This window comes from Crassostrea angulata, chromosome 3 (genome assembly GCF_025612915.1).
Source record: "Crassostrea angulata isolate pt1a10 chromosome 3, ASM2561291v2, whole genome shotgun sequence".
Classification (NCBI taxonomy): Eukaryota; Metazoa; Mollusca; class Bivalvia; order Ostreida; family Ostreidae; genus Magallana; species Magallana angulata.
In genome coordinates this window covers 36,851,134-36,868,361 of record NC_069113.1, presented here as the reverse complement: position 1 = coordinate 36,868,361, position 17,228 = coordinate 36,851,134, and the positions used below count along the sequence as shown (strand labels likewise).

The 17,228-nt window shown below is 32.4% G+C and overlaps 1 protein-coding gene across 6 annotated transcripts in view; it reads right to left on the bottom strand.

Annotated features, from left to right (window-relative positions):
* Nucleotides 1-331: 331 nt before the first annotated feature.
* The window catches only part of LOC128176598 (FERM domain-containing protein 5-like), a 34,372-nt gene continuing 17,475 nt past the window's right edge, over nt 332-17,228 (bottom strand). For 2 of the 6 annotated variants that reach the window (XM_052843033.1, XM_052843036.1), the window contains exons 7-17: nt 17,128-17,215; nt 10,521-10,609; nt 10,340-10,406; nt 9,693-9,719; nt 9,529-9,564; nt 8,389-8,477; nt 7,823-7,900; nt 7,607-7,675; nt 6,258-6,352; nt 5,473-5,511; nt 332-4,656 (exon numbers count right to left, since the gene is read on the bottom strand). In XM_052843033.1, the coding sequence (XP_052698993.1) occupies nt 3,905-4,656; nt 5,473-5,511; nt 6,258-6,352; nt 7,607-7,675; nt 7,823-7,900; nt 8,389-8,477; nt 9,529-9,564; nt 9,693-9,719; nt 10,340-10,406; nt 10,521-10,609; nt 17,128-17,215 (1,429 nt within the window). In that variant the 3' untranslated portion in view covers nt 332-3,904. Of the gene's footprint in view, nt 4,657-5,472; nt 5,512-5,566; nt 5,585-6,257; nt 6,353-7,606; nt 7,676-7,822; nt 7,901-8,388; nt 8,478-9,528; nt 9,565-9,692; nt 9,720-10,339; nt 10,407-10,520; nt 10,610-17,127; nt 17,216-17,228 lie in introns of all 6 variants that reach the window. The other 4 variants (XM_052843034.1, XM_052843037.1, XM_052843035.1 and 1 more) reach the window with 4 other exon arrangements.

Below are 17,228 nucleotides of genomic sequence, written 5' to 3'. Positions count from 1 at the left end.
TATGAGGCCATATACTCTTGTGGTCCATGAATTTCACAATTTTAGTAGAAGGCTGATGCTGTTCATTATCATGAATTTTTGTACATGTAGAGGGAGAGGTTTATGATATTTGACGTTTTATTGCATATTTGGCCCCGCCCATCAGACTCGGGGGGATAGTAAGATAATGAAGACTCGAAGCTTTCGGCCAAAAATGGTAACTCATGTGACTCTGCAGGTGATCTAAAATTTCTTTTTGTGTAAAGTGTCAATAGGACACCACCTGAAGTGTAACATGTAAAGATGGAAAATCCGAGTGTGTGCATTCTTAAAAGAAATTTCAACCAACGTCATCATTTGAAGTGTATTTATTTCAAATTAATTCTGTACCAGTCATTTACTTCAAAACACAAAAAAAACTAAGGAACCTTGGATCCAAAACTGTTCAAATATTGCTTAGTTTAGGACTCTACTAGTTGCATCCTAAACAACTTAATGACACAAAAAGTCTTAAAACTCATTGAGTGATAAAAATAAACACCTACAGTGCAGGCAAATTACATTCAAAAGACAGCATTTAAGGTTGGATTTTTCCTTGTTTTAAGCAAAATCATTTACTAATGAATACAAATAGATTCCTTATAACATAATCTATATTAAGTTATATGCATATTTGATTTATATAATTTTTTAAAATAATGAATAAATTTTTACATGTTTAATAGATTACGTTGGAAAAAAAAATACCCATATGGTTTGAAGAAACAGATAAAATTGTAAAACATATTGTTTTTGAAAATTCTATTAGACATAGCTGTACTTAAAGTAAAAGTATACATACATTCAGGTTGATTTTTCCTTATCTATTAATAAAATAACTGGCTTTTTAAATCATATATCTTGATTCCGGAAAAAATCAAGCCTTCTCGGATGTTAGTGGTCAGAGTCCACCCGAGGCTGTAGGACAAGTTGACTTGTGAAAATAACATTTAGATGATTGGAAAACAAGCTAAAAAATAACATGCTGAGTGTTTGCTAAACAAAGTGAGTATGGAGTTTTGAACTAAACCTACTTTCAACTGTACAAACATTAACAAATAATATGTATAAACACAATGCAATGTTCAGTTCCGGCAACAAATTTACATATGAGGCTGCTCTGCTTAAAACAAAACCAATACATCTTGTCCACAACCAATACTGAAAAATCATTGTCTATATAAACATGAGTACACAATACAATTGTTCATGATGAAAAATAATTGAATATTACTAGCATTTTACTTAAAGTTAGCAATATGAAGACCCTTGTGTCCAAATTATGCCACTTTTTGATCCAGTTTTTTTTTTAAAAATAATTTCATAAAGCATGTAAAAATAAAAGTATTATATTCATAATGCCCTTGCTGTTAACTCAAAATGGTTAAGCCAAGTCATCTCCAATTTTATGCTTAGTTTCTGCAAAATACATCGAAACCATAGACTTCTCCCATCTCAATGTCAAGTATAAGGCCTTGAAAAACCTTTTCTTAATACTTTCTATGTAAAACCGACAATTAGTTTCATTTACTAATGAAATCAAAACATCCATCTAACTCCTCAATTTAAGCTGTATCTTTGTATTCCTCACTTAGTCAGTTTTGTTTATAATTTCAATATAATTTCTGCAACCCCAACCCTTTGAAAAAACAACAGAAAATAGTAATTATGTGAACTGAAAATTATATCTTCACAGAAAGAATCATAAATATATCAGACATGATATCTCAACAGAAAGTGACAACATATAAAGCAAATATTTTTTGCTGTGAGGAATAGCAACAGCAAACGAAAGGTCACTACGAAAACGAAATGAAAATTCATCCGGCTTGTATGTATATTGCAGAAAAAATACGAATTGTCCTAAAAGCAGTATGCAGATCTAGCCGACAATACATTTTGTACATAAACCCACGTTGAATTTTTTTTTTTTAATAAGCTTCCAAGGGAATAAAATCAATTCCACAACCCCCAGTTTAATTAGTTTGTGATGTGAAAATGACTGAAATGAAAAAATTGGAGACTTTCCGTTATGCCTTAAGAGCAAAATGAGACACATGCATTCTAAGAAACTACTAATTGTTGTGAAAAATTAGTCAGTTGGACTTAAAAATATTGCACAAAACTGAAATACAAAGGCATCTTATCACAATTACAGAATGAAATGAATAAAGCAGACCAATATTTTGTAAAAATGTCTTCCAATCTTTTGGAATTTGGCTAACAAACCTTGTTTCTTACAGTCAATTAATGTGCACATATAGTGCTAATTTTAAAACCTACTGCTTTACACAAAACATTTTTCATTCTTCATTGATAAAAGAACAGCTCTCTGCTCTAAAACTTAGATCACAAATTATGTGTAAATATATATCTGTAGTTTAAAAACTCAAACATTGGAAAAAATACAACAAATAGGAAAAAAAAAACCTTTCATGCTACAATTTATAAAGAATACCAACGTATGTTATGATAAAAATGAAGCAAATAGCAAGCATGTGCATGCTAACTACTGCAGCATCATGAGACTAGTACAAAATTATATAATACAGTAGATATACAAATGAAATATATATTATGTTACGAGTTTATAAAAAACATATTGGTCCAGCTCGCAAAATAAAAGAGAAGTTTGTAACAAAAATAAAATTACAATAAAATATAAATTTCTAAAACATTAATATATTACTTTGAAGTACATGAATGAAAAAGAGCAAAAGTTACACAAATATCTTGCGCTATGAATCACCAAAGTAACAGTGGATTACGGACATAACAACAGAGACAAAAGGACAACCCTTGTTAAAGTCATATTTTCTGCATGGCTATACGGACTGCAAAAATGCATACATTCCAATTAGAAAGACATGCAAACACAAAAAAACATTCTTTTTTAAACTGGAAAAAAAAGAAAAATACTGCCCCAAAACTTTGTGATATGTTGAATCTTTTGGCAACTAAGATAAAATGGTTCAGGTGATAGACATGCACTTAAAATCACTATCATTGTTTTCCTAGTTTTCAGACTGTCCAAAATATCTGATTATTATACAACCTCAAAACTATATAACCAGTTATGTTTTGGTGAGTGAGAGATGCTCTAGTTAACATTGTGAGATCACTTCATTCATTTTAACATTTCTTCAACACTTCAACATTGCATTAAGTAATTAGATTGTTGAAATTAAGAAAAATTAATTCAACGACTGGCAAAAACAATGAGACCTAAAGATAGAGACTTTTCAGAATCTGAGACCGTAGATAAATGCAGATATTGAAAAGCAGAGAAATTTATGAAACAAAAGTCAACAAAATACATCTTCATTTGGTAAAGAATATGCAATAAAAACTCTGTCATAGAAAATAGCTGCCACACAGAAAACCTTTATCAATCATGGAAACACTTTGAAACTTCACTGCATAAAAATGCCATTCTACTAGATAATCAAACAACATAATCTCCTAAAATATCAGGTCAAGGTCATTTTCACAACTCCCTGATTAAGTTCAAGGTCATCTCCACAACATTAACTCCTAATCCACTGTTACATATCAGAGTTAACACATATGATTGTAAACATGAACATAAAATGCAACAAAAATTAAAAACTCCTGTTTTTCCAAGATGAATAAATGGAGCAACAAAGCATGTTAAATAACAAATTACACAGCTAGAGAATCCTTATTCAATTGCATGCAAGTTTATAAACCTATATTTGTATCATTTATGTATATAAAGATATGTAGCCTCTCTTGTCTTCAAGACAAAACACCACTACCAAAAAGAGAATTCTTAGCCAGGACAGTTCCCACAAGCTACATGTATGAGCAACAAAGTGGTCTATATAAAAACAAAATCTGTAAAACCCTCCCTTTACCTCTAATTCTAAGACATGAATGAGTTCATTCTGTGCATGATGTAATCTCTTGCTGGATTTAAAAACTGAACATGCTGTCTTAGCTGAGTCAACAATGGATGGTCTAAGCTCGAATTCAAGAGAGCAATGGCTGTAACCGTTAAGGTGAGAAATATAAAGAAGAAGGTCAAGAGGAATACCCTACAGCAGCCCCCTCCCCCACTCTGGGGCTCCTCTGTCACGCTCTTTGTGGAATTACCCACGTGGTTTTCTGAGTTTGGTGTTGACTGGACGTTGTTGCTAGCTTTGGGCACCACGGTTTCTTTGATGACTGTTTCTTCTTGAACATTTTCCTCAGGCTGATAGGAACCAGAAAAGCTACTTTTCCTCTCAATCTCCTCCTCCAAATCCTTAATCTGGTCCTCCAAACTAGTTTTCTTGGCCTCATTTTCCTCAACCTCATCTTCATCATCATCACTGTCTGGCTGGGCCCTTTGAACACTGTCCTCTTTGACAGGCAAGGGGTCCTCAATCACTGTAAAGTTTGGCTCATATGGAGGAATCTCATCATTTCCTGAATTAAGAACCACAGTAGGTATACTGCCATTTTGTTTTGGTGGTTCTGTTTCAGTAGAAGTGGTTTTTTCTGGCTCCACTATTTCTGATACAACAGAATCTTCTGGTGTGGCAACTGGTGCAGTGACCTGTGCAATGGTTGTAGCTGGTTGAACAACCTCTATCTTCTTAGCTGGTTCTCTTTTGGGTACATCCACAGCAGATTCTAAAAATGAATAGCTTGAAGTTAAAAGGCAACAGAACGTTGACAAATATATATTAAAAGAAATTAGAAAAATTCATTTAAAAATTTAAAGTTTTGGCTTATCATTGTAAATGCCTCTATATTATTGTTAAATACATGCTCTGTTATCTAGATAATTTGATTCTTTTCAAAACTATTAAGATAAACAACAAAATTTTTTGAGAAGATCTACTCCGAGGTATATATCGTTTATTTGGGAACTTTCCAAACTGATGACTAAAAATAAAGCTGCAACTGTACTTTTATGTGCATGTGCAAATTCACCATGAAAAAAGTGTGAATGCAGCAGACCACAAATTAACATGCTATTTGTAGACAGTCAACTTTTCCGCATGTTTTAAATTTTTCTTTTATTCAGTATAAACACATGTACTGCCCATCTAATTTGCCCCATTTTGCAAGTTTTCAAAATAAATGTGGCAATAATTTGAAAAAACAAAAACAAAGAGCAGATTTATATTCAAAATCAATTTAGGGTAGTCCTTCGTTCAAATTGCCCAATAAACCAGTTTGAAAACTACCTGGGTAATATCTTCTGATAGAAGAAGAATCATGTATATGATTTTCATTATTATTCAGAGTTAACTGTTAACTACTACAAGTAAAATTACAAAAATCATGCTTTTATCTTATTAGTTGAGAAAACAATCCAATATTTTCAAAAGAGACAGGAACCAATTTGAAAGAAAATTTGTAAGAAAATGCTATCAGACCAATTTAAACCCTGGCCAAATATTATTCACTTTGTTGTTGAACAACGTTGGACTGAACACTTACCCTTGTATACCCCCTTGTTTACCCTGTATTTTCTTTTATCTACAAATAACATGCATAACATTGTCAACGAACACACAAAAGGTGGTTTACTTACTCAATATGGGTTTGCTTGCTATATATGCAAAAAGAAACAATAACATAAGAAATGCAAAAATAAGCTTTTGGAAAAGAATAATAGCATGACCCCTTGAATGATTGTATTCTGCCATTGCACTGCATTTGTTAAAATATTTGTTGTAGTGTACAAAGTCCCTCCACAATTTTAAAATGATATTCTTGGAAATGTTTCAACTTTATTCATATTTTCAAGTTTAAGATTAATATTCAAATAATATTCTGATGTTTAAAATTTAGAATTTTTGTTGTCCTTTTCTTTATCATCACAAAATAAGATCATACAAGAATTAAAAAACCAAAAGTTTCATTCAATACAATCATTCTAAGGCAACCTGAGTGTACATCAAATAAATAAACAGGATACAGAAATCCATTCTAGCTAAAAAAAAAAGAACATGTTCTGGATGATAACCAAGCAACAAGCAGTGACTTGAACAGTCAGAGATTACAAATCATTTATATTAACATACCAATAGAGGAGGTAAGGAAATTTTGAGCAGAGGCTTCATGCATGACACATGCAATAAAAATAAAAAATTCAAATAAATTTCACAAATATCCTTGGGGACAAGGTAATAGGGAAGATAACAAAGACGCTGAAAAGGTTATTCAACATACACAGATGGGAATTATCATGTCTAATTACTAATCTAGCTTTAGCCACCTACCTTCCTTGATTGGAATATCCAATACCAGAGACTTGTGTTTGTTGGGAGAGGTTTTGCTGTCAGGTTTTCGACCATAATTTGGCAAAGAAGAGGACCTGGAAATTTTGAAGTATATCCTTTGTAAATATTTCTTTAATTGGTAGCTATGATTTAGGTATGGGGAGTGCTAAGAATCTGGGTTGATTCTTTGCATTAAGTAATGGCAGGTACTAATTAAGATACAATTTGAAAAAAATCAAATTGTTGAATCCTTCTTACCTTTAAATGTCATTTAAAATACCTATCCTTCAATTAACAACATCACACTATTACAAACAACTTGCAGATCAAGAACAATAAATAGATTTTAGATACTAGCAGTTCAAATGAGCATGACAGATGTGCAAAACAGATGTAAATCAACATTTCACTCTACAATGCATCACAGTGTTGTATGGTATATAAAATTATGAAATAATATAATAATTATGTTATGTATGTTAAAATGACAAGGGCATCACATACATTATACTAGAAGTAAAATACCATGTTGATTGAAGACGAATATAATAATTCACCATGGCCTAAAAATTATGGGTATTAAGTAGAAGTGGAACTGCAAGAGACCCAGGGGCCACATTGCTCACCTGAGCAACAATAGCCATAACTCTGATCAAATCAGCATCACAGAATCAAATTCTCAAGATTTTGATAATTTAGTCTGGTAAATCTTGCTAAAAAAGTAAAGAAAAAAGTCCATCAACTTTTATCTACATATGTTTACCTTAAATTATAAGCCCCTTTAGTTTTTTCAGTATTTGTGCGAAGATTTTTCTCTATTTTCTTTTTAAAAATACCCTTTGTGGCCCCATCCTTCACCTCAGAATCATGATTTGTAACAAACTTTAATCTGCAATAGGTGTGCTTTCACACAAGTCACAGTTTTATGTAAAAATTTGACCCTCCATTGTGGCCTGAACGTACACTTGTGATCATGATTTATACAGACTTGTTTTTTTTCGCTCTTTTTTTTTTGGGGGGGGGGGGGTGTGGTGTGGTGTGGGTGGGTAAATAAGAACTATAAAACCTATTAAGGAAGGCAAAAACATTTTTAACCCATAAAAAAAATTCTTATTCTTATTAATTTGCATTGATACAAACACAGAGAGCATTCTAGTTTCATTTAGAATACATGATTGTTTAATGATTTTCTGTCAACTATAAAGGCAATCCATAAAATGTAATTAACTTTCACTATCAACATTAATATTAATGTCTATTTAATTGTAAAAGCATTGTTTTTCTCAACATGATATTTTAAGGCAAATCTTCATTGTTAACGAACCAAGCTCTTGGAGAACTAGACTAACCTGTTAAAGTTTGGTTCGTTCCGCTTGATATCCTCACTCGCAGCAACAGCCTCCTGCTGACATCTTCCACTGAAAATGATTACAAACAAAATCTTCTCATACTCGCATCAAACATTTATATATTCATGACATGAGAAAAAATTGCTCTTAATAAAAATAACTGGCTTTTATTTAATCTCCAACCATATAATGGACAAAGACTATAAAGAAACAAACCTGAATCGAAATTTGGAGCCCCTGGAGAAGAGACTGTGGCCTGATCTAAGCTTAGGGGGATGAACAGATTCTTTTAATCTGTAAACAAAAAAAAACTCCTTGTATAATTGTCATCAATGTATAGGACTACAATTAAGAATATCCAAAGTTATGTAGTTGAGAAGTTTAAAAAAATCCTGTAGCAGATCTTTTTAAACTTAATAAAAATTTGCTACTCAATAACATGAAATGAAGTTTAGTTTATCAAATTAATTTTTTGGTAAAAATACTTTTTGTGGTATTTTCACAATTAAAATCTTAAATGGGTGAAATTCAATACAATTATTTCTGTCAGCTCTTATGCAATTATAAACACATGAAAATGAACAAAAAGGTACCAAATAAATGTACATGTTTAACATTGTCATCAATATCCAAGAAAATGTCATAAGATAGTAAAGTTAATAGAAAAATACAAAAATGTCAGTAGAATTTACTTGTTTTCAAAAAAAGCATGTATATCTACACATATTATACATGTTTTGCAATTTAACAAGGTTTTGACATTGTCAGCTGATAGAACTTACGTGAAGAACAGCTGTTGCTCGACAGCACATTTCCACAGATATTTACAGGCAGCCAGTGTGTCACATTTGTAGCCGATCGGCTTCTGCTTCTGTATATCAAAAAATGACACATGTAGAAAACTTGTATACCTGTATATTTTCATATAAATATTGGGGGTTTTGGGAATCAGTAAATCTTTCTGGTACTAGAAATATTAGAATGTACTATGTTTATTATCTAGCTGTTACATGTACATTCATTTAAAAAAAACAGCCATTTGCAAGTATTTTCTTACATCAAAACTTTTAACCATCAGAAAATGATCACTGAAACTTTTCCTTCATACATAACAATCTGTATACTAATAAAGGCAGATACTTTTGTCTCTTCATAACATCTTATAATAAATCACTCATGGGACAATAGATAAAGAATTTGCTTAAAACTGCATGATATATATTAAACATCTTGTAAATACTGATGGTAAATACTGTATGAATAAATATTAATATACGTGAATGTTATTATAACTGTTTATCATAAATACACATGGCTCCAATAAAACATAATCAATAGTATCAATCAATCCAAATAAAGAAGAACAGGACATATATTGAACCTTATCAGTAACAGCTTTTAAAAATTGTTATTTTTATATAAATTTAAAAAAACCCCAGAATATATCAGTTTGGGTTAAATTTAATCAAAACAGTTGCCTGTGGTAAACATTTTTTTTTTATTTTTTTTCAAATTACAAATGAATGACCAAATATATAAACTTTATCCCAACTAAAAATTATATGTATAAACATTCTGCAGTACTTATATTCTAATTAAAATATGAATGGTTTAACACTTCCCATTTTCATTTTTATAATTTTTCTCTCAGCTGACGGATAGGTCTATGTTCATCATGCCATAACATTTTTGATTTAATATTCATAAAATGCCCAAACCAAAAATCCCATAAAAATAAAGAATACATGAATCCAAATGATTACAGGCAGCTACAAACCAGAGCCTACATGTAAGAAATCTTCACATCATTCAATATCACCACAGTCATGCACAATGGAAGGAATTAAATTATATGGATTTACATGTATTTCTTAATTTTCTGTTTATAATAATTTAATCAAAATAGCAATCAAAGTTATTACTTCTATGGGTCCGGTACAAATATATGAGAAGTTACGCTAAAATACAAGAGGAAGAATATGTCAACAACATAACAATGGTAAAAGCGACATATTTCCTAAAACAAAATGGGTTTTTGGATAGAACCAAATTAAACCAATTTAATCATGACATGTTGTGAGATTACCTTTCTATTATTTGCTTGACCGTCATCCTACAATATACATGAAATATGAATTACAGATAGTATTTGCTACAAAATATACAAATAGTAAAACTTACAGTAAATGGCACATGATTTCATTATTTTTCTATCCATTCTTCAGGGTTTAAAGTTAATTATTTTAAAGGATAATTAAGGTAGTTCAAATTTCATAAAATTAAAAACAAGAACAAATTTTAATACATGAAGAATATAATGATCTGATTTTTTATATCCATATAATATAACAATTTTAAAACTAAAGGGCAACAATGCTCTTATGACTGAGCTAGATTTCATTATATCTGAGTTCCTTAATTTGATTTATATCTATATATAAATACAGTCAAACTTCGTTATCTCGAACTAGATGGGACTGTTTAAATACTTCGAGATATCCGAGTATTCGAGATATCGAGGGTAAAATACTTAAAAAGTAAGGGGTTGGGACTTACAAATCACTTCGACATATCCATTGTATTCGAGATATCAGTGTTCGAGATATCGAAGTTTAACTGTATACAAATTCAATGTTATTCTGGTTAATTCTTTTCTTTGCAATGGATTATAAGACTAAATGAAAGAAAAAAAAATGTAGATTATGGAACATTTCAAATAAGGGTTAAACTAACCTCTGCCATATTGACATGAAGAATAAAAGTCTTCCCTTCATATGTAGGCATCTTCTTGACTTGGATCCTGTAAAATTAAAAAGTCCTCACTGAAACTCCACACGAAAAGATCAAGTAAATATCATTTTTGATAATCACCAAATGTTTTTTCTGTTGACCAACTTTTACGGCGAATTTTTACCACTTGTACAGCTGAGTACGGCGACTTCCATGGAAAGTCATAATTCCTTGATGAGTAACTCCGAGGTATAATGAAACACCCTTCTGGTCCTGAAGCAAACAAAATCCCAATTTAAAAAAAAAAAAATTAATTTGTTTTCCAATTAAGCAATGGAAAGAATGTTGACAATGTCCTGGGTAAGTCAGTGTATATATTCTGTTTAAACAACATCAACAAACAACAAAATAGTTGAATGAATTTTTTCTCTCTTATCCATACTTTCATTCCTGTTAAAACTTCATCAGATTTTATCAGCATTTTCTTTACTTTTTCTCTTAGCAATGCAAGATGAAGCTAAATGTAGATTTGATGCCATTGTGAGAACATTAAATTTGTTGTTCCAAACATATTGACAGTTTTATAAAACCCCAAGGACAACATGATGTGTGCTTAGTTTAATCGGGACTTATACCAGCCAGGTCGCTCTAAAGTGGAAATCTTCTCATAACAAGACCTTTATATCCGTAACTCTATATTGTTATGCTCACTGCATGCTTTTCACCATTACTTTCGTGGCAAAAATACTTGCAATCAGAGCCGAGATAAATGACATGAAATATTGTGTAAAAGAACTTAAAAAAAAAAACAAAACCAGTGTCCTTCAGAAAATGAGATTTCTGACAGAAAGGTGATATAATATGTAGGTTGGTGTTAATGTGGCTGTCAATAAAGGTTTGTTTACCATATTTACTGGAATCTTCTAAAACGCAACTTTATATCAGTCTTTTTTGAACAACAACTGAATATCTCATTGCTCATAGACATAAGTGCATTTATTTTTTTAATAAGGGCATTTATTCAATTAACAAGTAATAGTTAGCAGCCAATAAATACACCACTTTTTTTGCCCTTCTCTTTTATAATGATTTCCTCCCTTACCAAGTCAATGATACAACATGTACTAACTTGAAAATGAAAATAACCAGCATTGTGCTATTTTGAATTTCGTACTGTACAAAAACAATCAATTTGTAATTTCTTCATTTGCTTTTCCTTAATTTTAAGAATTCTAGGAAAGACTCTGCTAAATCAAAGACTTGAATAATTACAGTAAGATATTTGAAAAATTGAATTTTGTATGTGTTTATCATGTTTATAATGTTTTATTAATTTTTATTACATGTTTATCTCAATATACAGTGGATATCACTCATGGGATAAATTTTTTATATTCCACTGTGTGTTCTTACGCCACGTGACCTCATAATTAAACATTATGTAGCTTTAGGCAGATTATTGACGTAGAATAAACAAGAGGCCCAGGGGCCACATCGCTCACCTGAGCAACAATTGCCTTAATTCTGATCAAATTAGCATTACAGTATCAAAATATCTTGACAACTGAGTACAGTAGATCTTGCTAAAATAAAATTGAAAATCTGCCAATTTTTATCCACCTCTTATTTTTTGGTAAATACCAATTGTTGTTGTACCTCTAATATTTTTCTCTATTCCTATATACCCCCCCCCCCCCCAATTTCGTTGCCCCACTATTCTCTAGGGAATCATGGTTTCATCAAACTTAAATCTACCTTTAATCTCATAACCTGTGCTTTCACACTAAGTACTGAGTTTTGGACCAAAAACTTTCTCAGAATATTTTTAAAGATTTTCTCTATATATTCCTATGTAAAAATTCAAACCGCCATCATGGTCCCACCCTACCACTAGTGATTTTGCAAACTTGAATTTACACTACCCGAGGATGCCTCTACACAAGTTTAAGCTTTTCTGGCCAAATAGTCTTTAAAAAGAAGATTTTGAAAGAATTTCTCTATGTATTACTAAGTAAAAGAACTATATATGATAAGAGTTAAAGGACTAAGTGCGGTTTTATGCAATTGTTGCCCCCCAAAATCAAAGTTTTAGAAAGAGCTTTAAAATAAGGTGAAAGATAGTTCAAATCATATTGGAAATAAAGGTGTAAAAGGTTATCACCCACAGTGACGTCATAATGTAGAAATGACGTCATGAATATTGCATTATTTTGATAAATTGATGTTTTGTAGCAAAATATGGGTGTTTTCCGATGGTTTTTCGACTGGGAAACATCGAGCGCAGGCTTGCTCAAGTACCATTTTTTAGTATAATATGTATAACTATCTGAAGAAAAACATGTTAAACTCGCACTTGAGCAGACCTGCGCTCTATACTTCCGAATGCAAAATATAGAGCAAAAATGAGAATATCTTCATTTGTTTGCAAATTTGTGGGAAAAAGGTCATTTAAGTGACGTCATAGATAAACAGCGAGGGAGCAATGATGACTAAAATCAAGATTAAAGTTATAGGCATCCTCTTTACAATGATTTGTGAAGATTTCATTTTCATACGATACTATTTAAAAATTGGTTGAAATCGGGGGCAGATATTTGACCATACCGCACATAGTCCTTTGGTCCCCATAATTCAACATTATTTAAAGTGTTTCAGGTACAATAAAATGTTATGTTATAATTTAGAGGAGTTGATATAAAATATATTTTTCACATATTTGTTCGATTTCTTTGCACCCACTTGCAGAATATGACGTCAGAAGTGACGCTATTTCTATAATTCAATAAAAATCAGTCAAAAATTGACATTTTTCTCATCTTTTTACAAATGGGAAATATAGAGCGCATGCTTGAACCAGGACAAATTTTATGTCACTTATTAGACTTGGCTAGATACATTTCTGATTAAAATATTTTGTTGGTTCAAGCATGCGCTCTATGTTTCCTGATAGTAAAACCCTTTGAAAACAAGCTTTTTTATGCCAAAATGCAAAAATGGCGGGAAAAGGTTGTCTTTACAATGCCGTATTTCTAAATTGTTGGCACTTGAATCAAAATGAACATTAAATTAAAACATCACATATATAGCTGTACAAAGAAAACAAAAAATTACAGTAAAATAATGATATTCCTTTTAGGGGGCCATTCTAGGCCCATACCATATATAGTCCTTTCATCCCCCATTGTGGCCTCACCCTACCCCTGGACTATTACTTAAACAAACTTGAATGTATATGATCTGGGATGCCTCCACTCAAATTTGGGCTTTCCTGGCCAAATACTTTTGAGAAGAAGACTTTTAAAGATTTTCTCTATATATAAAAAGGTATCCCCCATTGTGGCCCCGCCCTACCCCCAGGGACCATGATTTGAACAAACTTGAATCTACATTATCTGAGGATGGTTACATGCCAATTTGAGATTTCTTGGCCAAATAGTTATTAAAAGAAATTTTTTAAAAGATTTTTTCTATATACTCTTATGTAAAAATTGATCCCCCAATTGTGGCCCCACCCTACCCCCGGGGACTATGATTTGAAGAAACGTGAATCTACACTACCTGAGGATGCTTCCATTTTAATTTGAGCTTATCTGGCCTAATAGATTTTGAGAATAAGATTTTTAAAGATTTTCTCTATATATATTCCTATGTAAAACCTGATCCCCCAATTGTGGCCCCACCCTACCCCCGGGGATCATGATTTGAACAGACTTAAATCTACACTACCTGAGGATGCTTCCATTTTAATTTGAGCTTATCTGGCCAAATAGTTTTTGAGAAGAGGATTTTTAAAGATTTTCTCTATATATTCCTATTTAAAACATGATCCCCCTATTGTGGCCCCACCCTACCCCCGGGGACCATGATTTTAACAAACTTGAATCTACACTACCTGCGGATGCTTCCACTCAAAGTTGAGCTTTCCTGGCCTGGTAGTTTTTGAGAAGAAGATTTTTAAATATTTTCTCTATATATTCCTATGTAAAACTTGATCCCCCAATTGTGGCCCCATCCTACCCCCGGGACCATGATTTGAACAAACTTAAATCTACATTTCCTGAGCATGCTTCTAATTTAATTTGAGCTTTTCTGGCCAAATAGTTTTTGAGAAGAAGATTCTTAAAGATTTTCTCTATATATTCCTATGTAAAACTTGATCCCCTAATTGTGGCCCAACCCTACCCCAGGGGACAATGATTTGAACAATTTTGAATCTACACTACCTGAGGATGCTTCCATTTAAATTTGACCTTTTTTGGCCTAATAGTTTTTTAGAAGAAGATTTTTAAAGATTTTCTCCATATATTCCTATATACAACTTGATCCCCCAATTGTGGCCCCACCCTACCCCCAGGAACCATGATTTGAACAAACTTGAATCTACACTACCTGAGGATGCTCCCATTTTAATTTGAGCTTTTCTGGCCTGATAGTTTTTGAGAAGAAGATTTTTAAAGATTTTCTCTATATATTCCTATGTAAAACTTGATCCCCCTCTTGTGGCCCCTCCCTACCCCCGGGGACCATGATTTGAACAAACATGAATCTACACTACCTGAGGATGCCTCCACACAAGTTTAAGCTTTTCCGGCTGAATAGTTTTTGAGAAGAAGATTTTTTAAAAATACCACAAATTTTTAATAATTCTCAATTATCTCCCCTTTAAAAAGGGCGTGGCACTTCATTTGAACAAACTTGAATCCCCTTTACCTAGTGGTGCTTTGTGCCAAATTTGGTTGAAATCTGTCCAGTGGTTCTTGAGAAGAAGATGAAAATGTGAAAAGTTAACAACGACAACGACGACAACGACGACAACGACAGACAACGGACAAATTGTGATCAGAAAAGCTCACTTGAGCCTTTGGCTCAGGTGAGCTAAAAAGTAACAAAATAATTCAGTGAAAAAGCGTAGAGTTATAAATGTGCAGCATTTCATGCTGTTTCAGGGGTTTTTTTAATAAATTGATAAAAATATACCAGAAAATGAAATTTTTGTTTGTTACCGTAATGTCGCGTGTATAACACACACTTTTTTCAGCCAAAATTTGGTCAAAAGTGGGGGTGCATGTTGTACATAGGACTAAAATTTTACCCCATTTTTTCAAACCGTGATTCTTGATATCACAGGAGTAGTGACTGTCGATATACTGTGGAATCATTAATTTTCGCTGGGGCCAATTTTCGTGGATTGCTAAAGTTTCACAGGTTCGTGGGGACGTAATTTAGTGCATTCTCTTAAACCTACAGAGGAAATATGGCTTTATTACCCTAATCTATTAATTCGTGGAGGATGTTAATTCGTGGATGAAAGGTACCCACGAATTCCACGAAAATTGAGCCACCACGAAATCTAATGATTCCACAGTATAGCGTATTATGCAAGTTGTGTGAGTGTATACTAAATTTACTGCGTCAGAAATACCTTATTTATAGTTTTATTTCCATGTATGGAAATATTTATCCTCGCTCAACACTATTTCTTGCATCTAACATGTTTAAATATTGCCAGTGTATTCACCATTACGTAAGCAGCCACCTGTTGACTCGGCGCGTGGTCAATGTTTGTTTAACAATTTCCTGCGTCAGAAGCATGCACCTGTCTTGTGTCGGACTTCACAGAGTGTTTTCAAGTGCATTAGGACTAGCAATTATTCTGATTTTATTAAACTTGATAACTTCATGTCCAGTAATGCAGTTAAACGTTATTGCTTTACATAGACACTGCTAAAAATACATTGATCATTTGTACGACTTGATAATGACGCTATACGACATACATACATTTCTTCACAATGTTTATTTAAGAACAATGAAAGTGTTTGACTATAACTAATCAATTAAATCATTTCTTTTGATGTTGTTTTGGTTTATATCTGCAAACATTATTACTTTTCAGCACTAAGTTGGGTTGCTCTTCTTCTCTACGTATGATGATCTTCAACTTCTCCACTGTTGTATAAGAAACTCTTAACAAAGTGTCAAATGATATTTGATACCGCCCATATAAATCATACCGTCCTTTTTAAGTAAAATTGTAAGAACTTTGACTTTAATATCGCTTGGGCCACGTTCCGATCAGGAAATTACAGTAATTGCGCTTGGGTTATAAAATTATCATTAAACATCGATAGTTATTTGGAAATATGGCGGCCGTTGATTTTCATCGTCTGTACTATTTTCCGATCACAAAATTATAGAAATTATAGAAATTATGCATGGATCATCAAATTATCTAGAAACATTGATAGTTTTGGGGGAAATGGCGGTCGTTGATTTCGCCATTTTTTTGGTGTGTGTTATACATAGGACCTGCCCTTTTTTCACCATTTTTTGGTCAACTTTGGGGGGTGCTAATAATACGAGTGCGTATTATACACGAAACATTACGGTAATCTTCAAGGAACTTTTTTCCATGCATAAAGTTGTTGACATCTTGTAGTGAATGTGTTGTGCAGCCCACAATTATAATGTTTACAGAAAGATTATGGTTTAATAAACAAAAGATTGAGGCTTAACTTGTGGTAAACATGTGATAAAAAGAATCTCTCATGATTTGCAATGGTATAGGATTTTTATCCAACTTGTGTGCGTTTTCTATCACCTTGCCAAGGCTTGGGGGTAGAATACACACAACTCTTTGGTTAAAAATCATATACCATCGCAAATCATGTGAGATCCTATAATTCTCTTTTTCTTTTCTTTTTTTTTTTTTTTTGGGGGGGGGGGGGGGTGATCATTGTGATGATTGATTAAAATTTCTATGTTTGATTTTATGCATTGTGTTAGCCGACCTTGACTTGGTGAGGGTCTACTCCGTATGTATCCAAAGTGGCAGCTTTCTTCAAGAAATTAGCCTCTGCTTCCGCTGGTACCTGCCCTCTTTATAAATAAA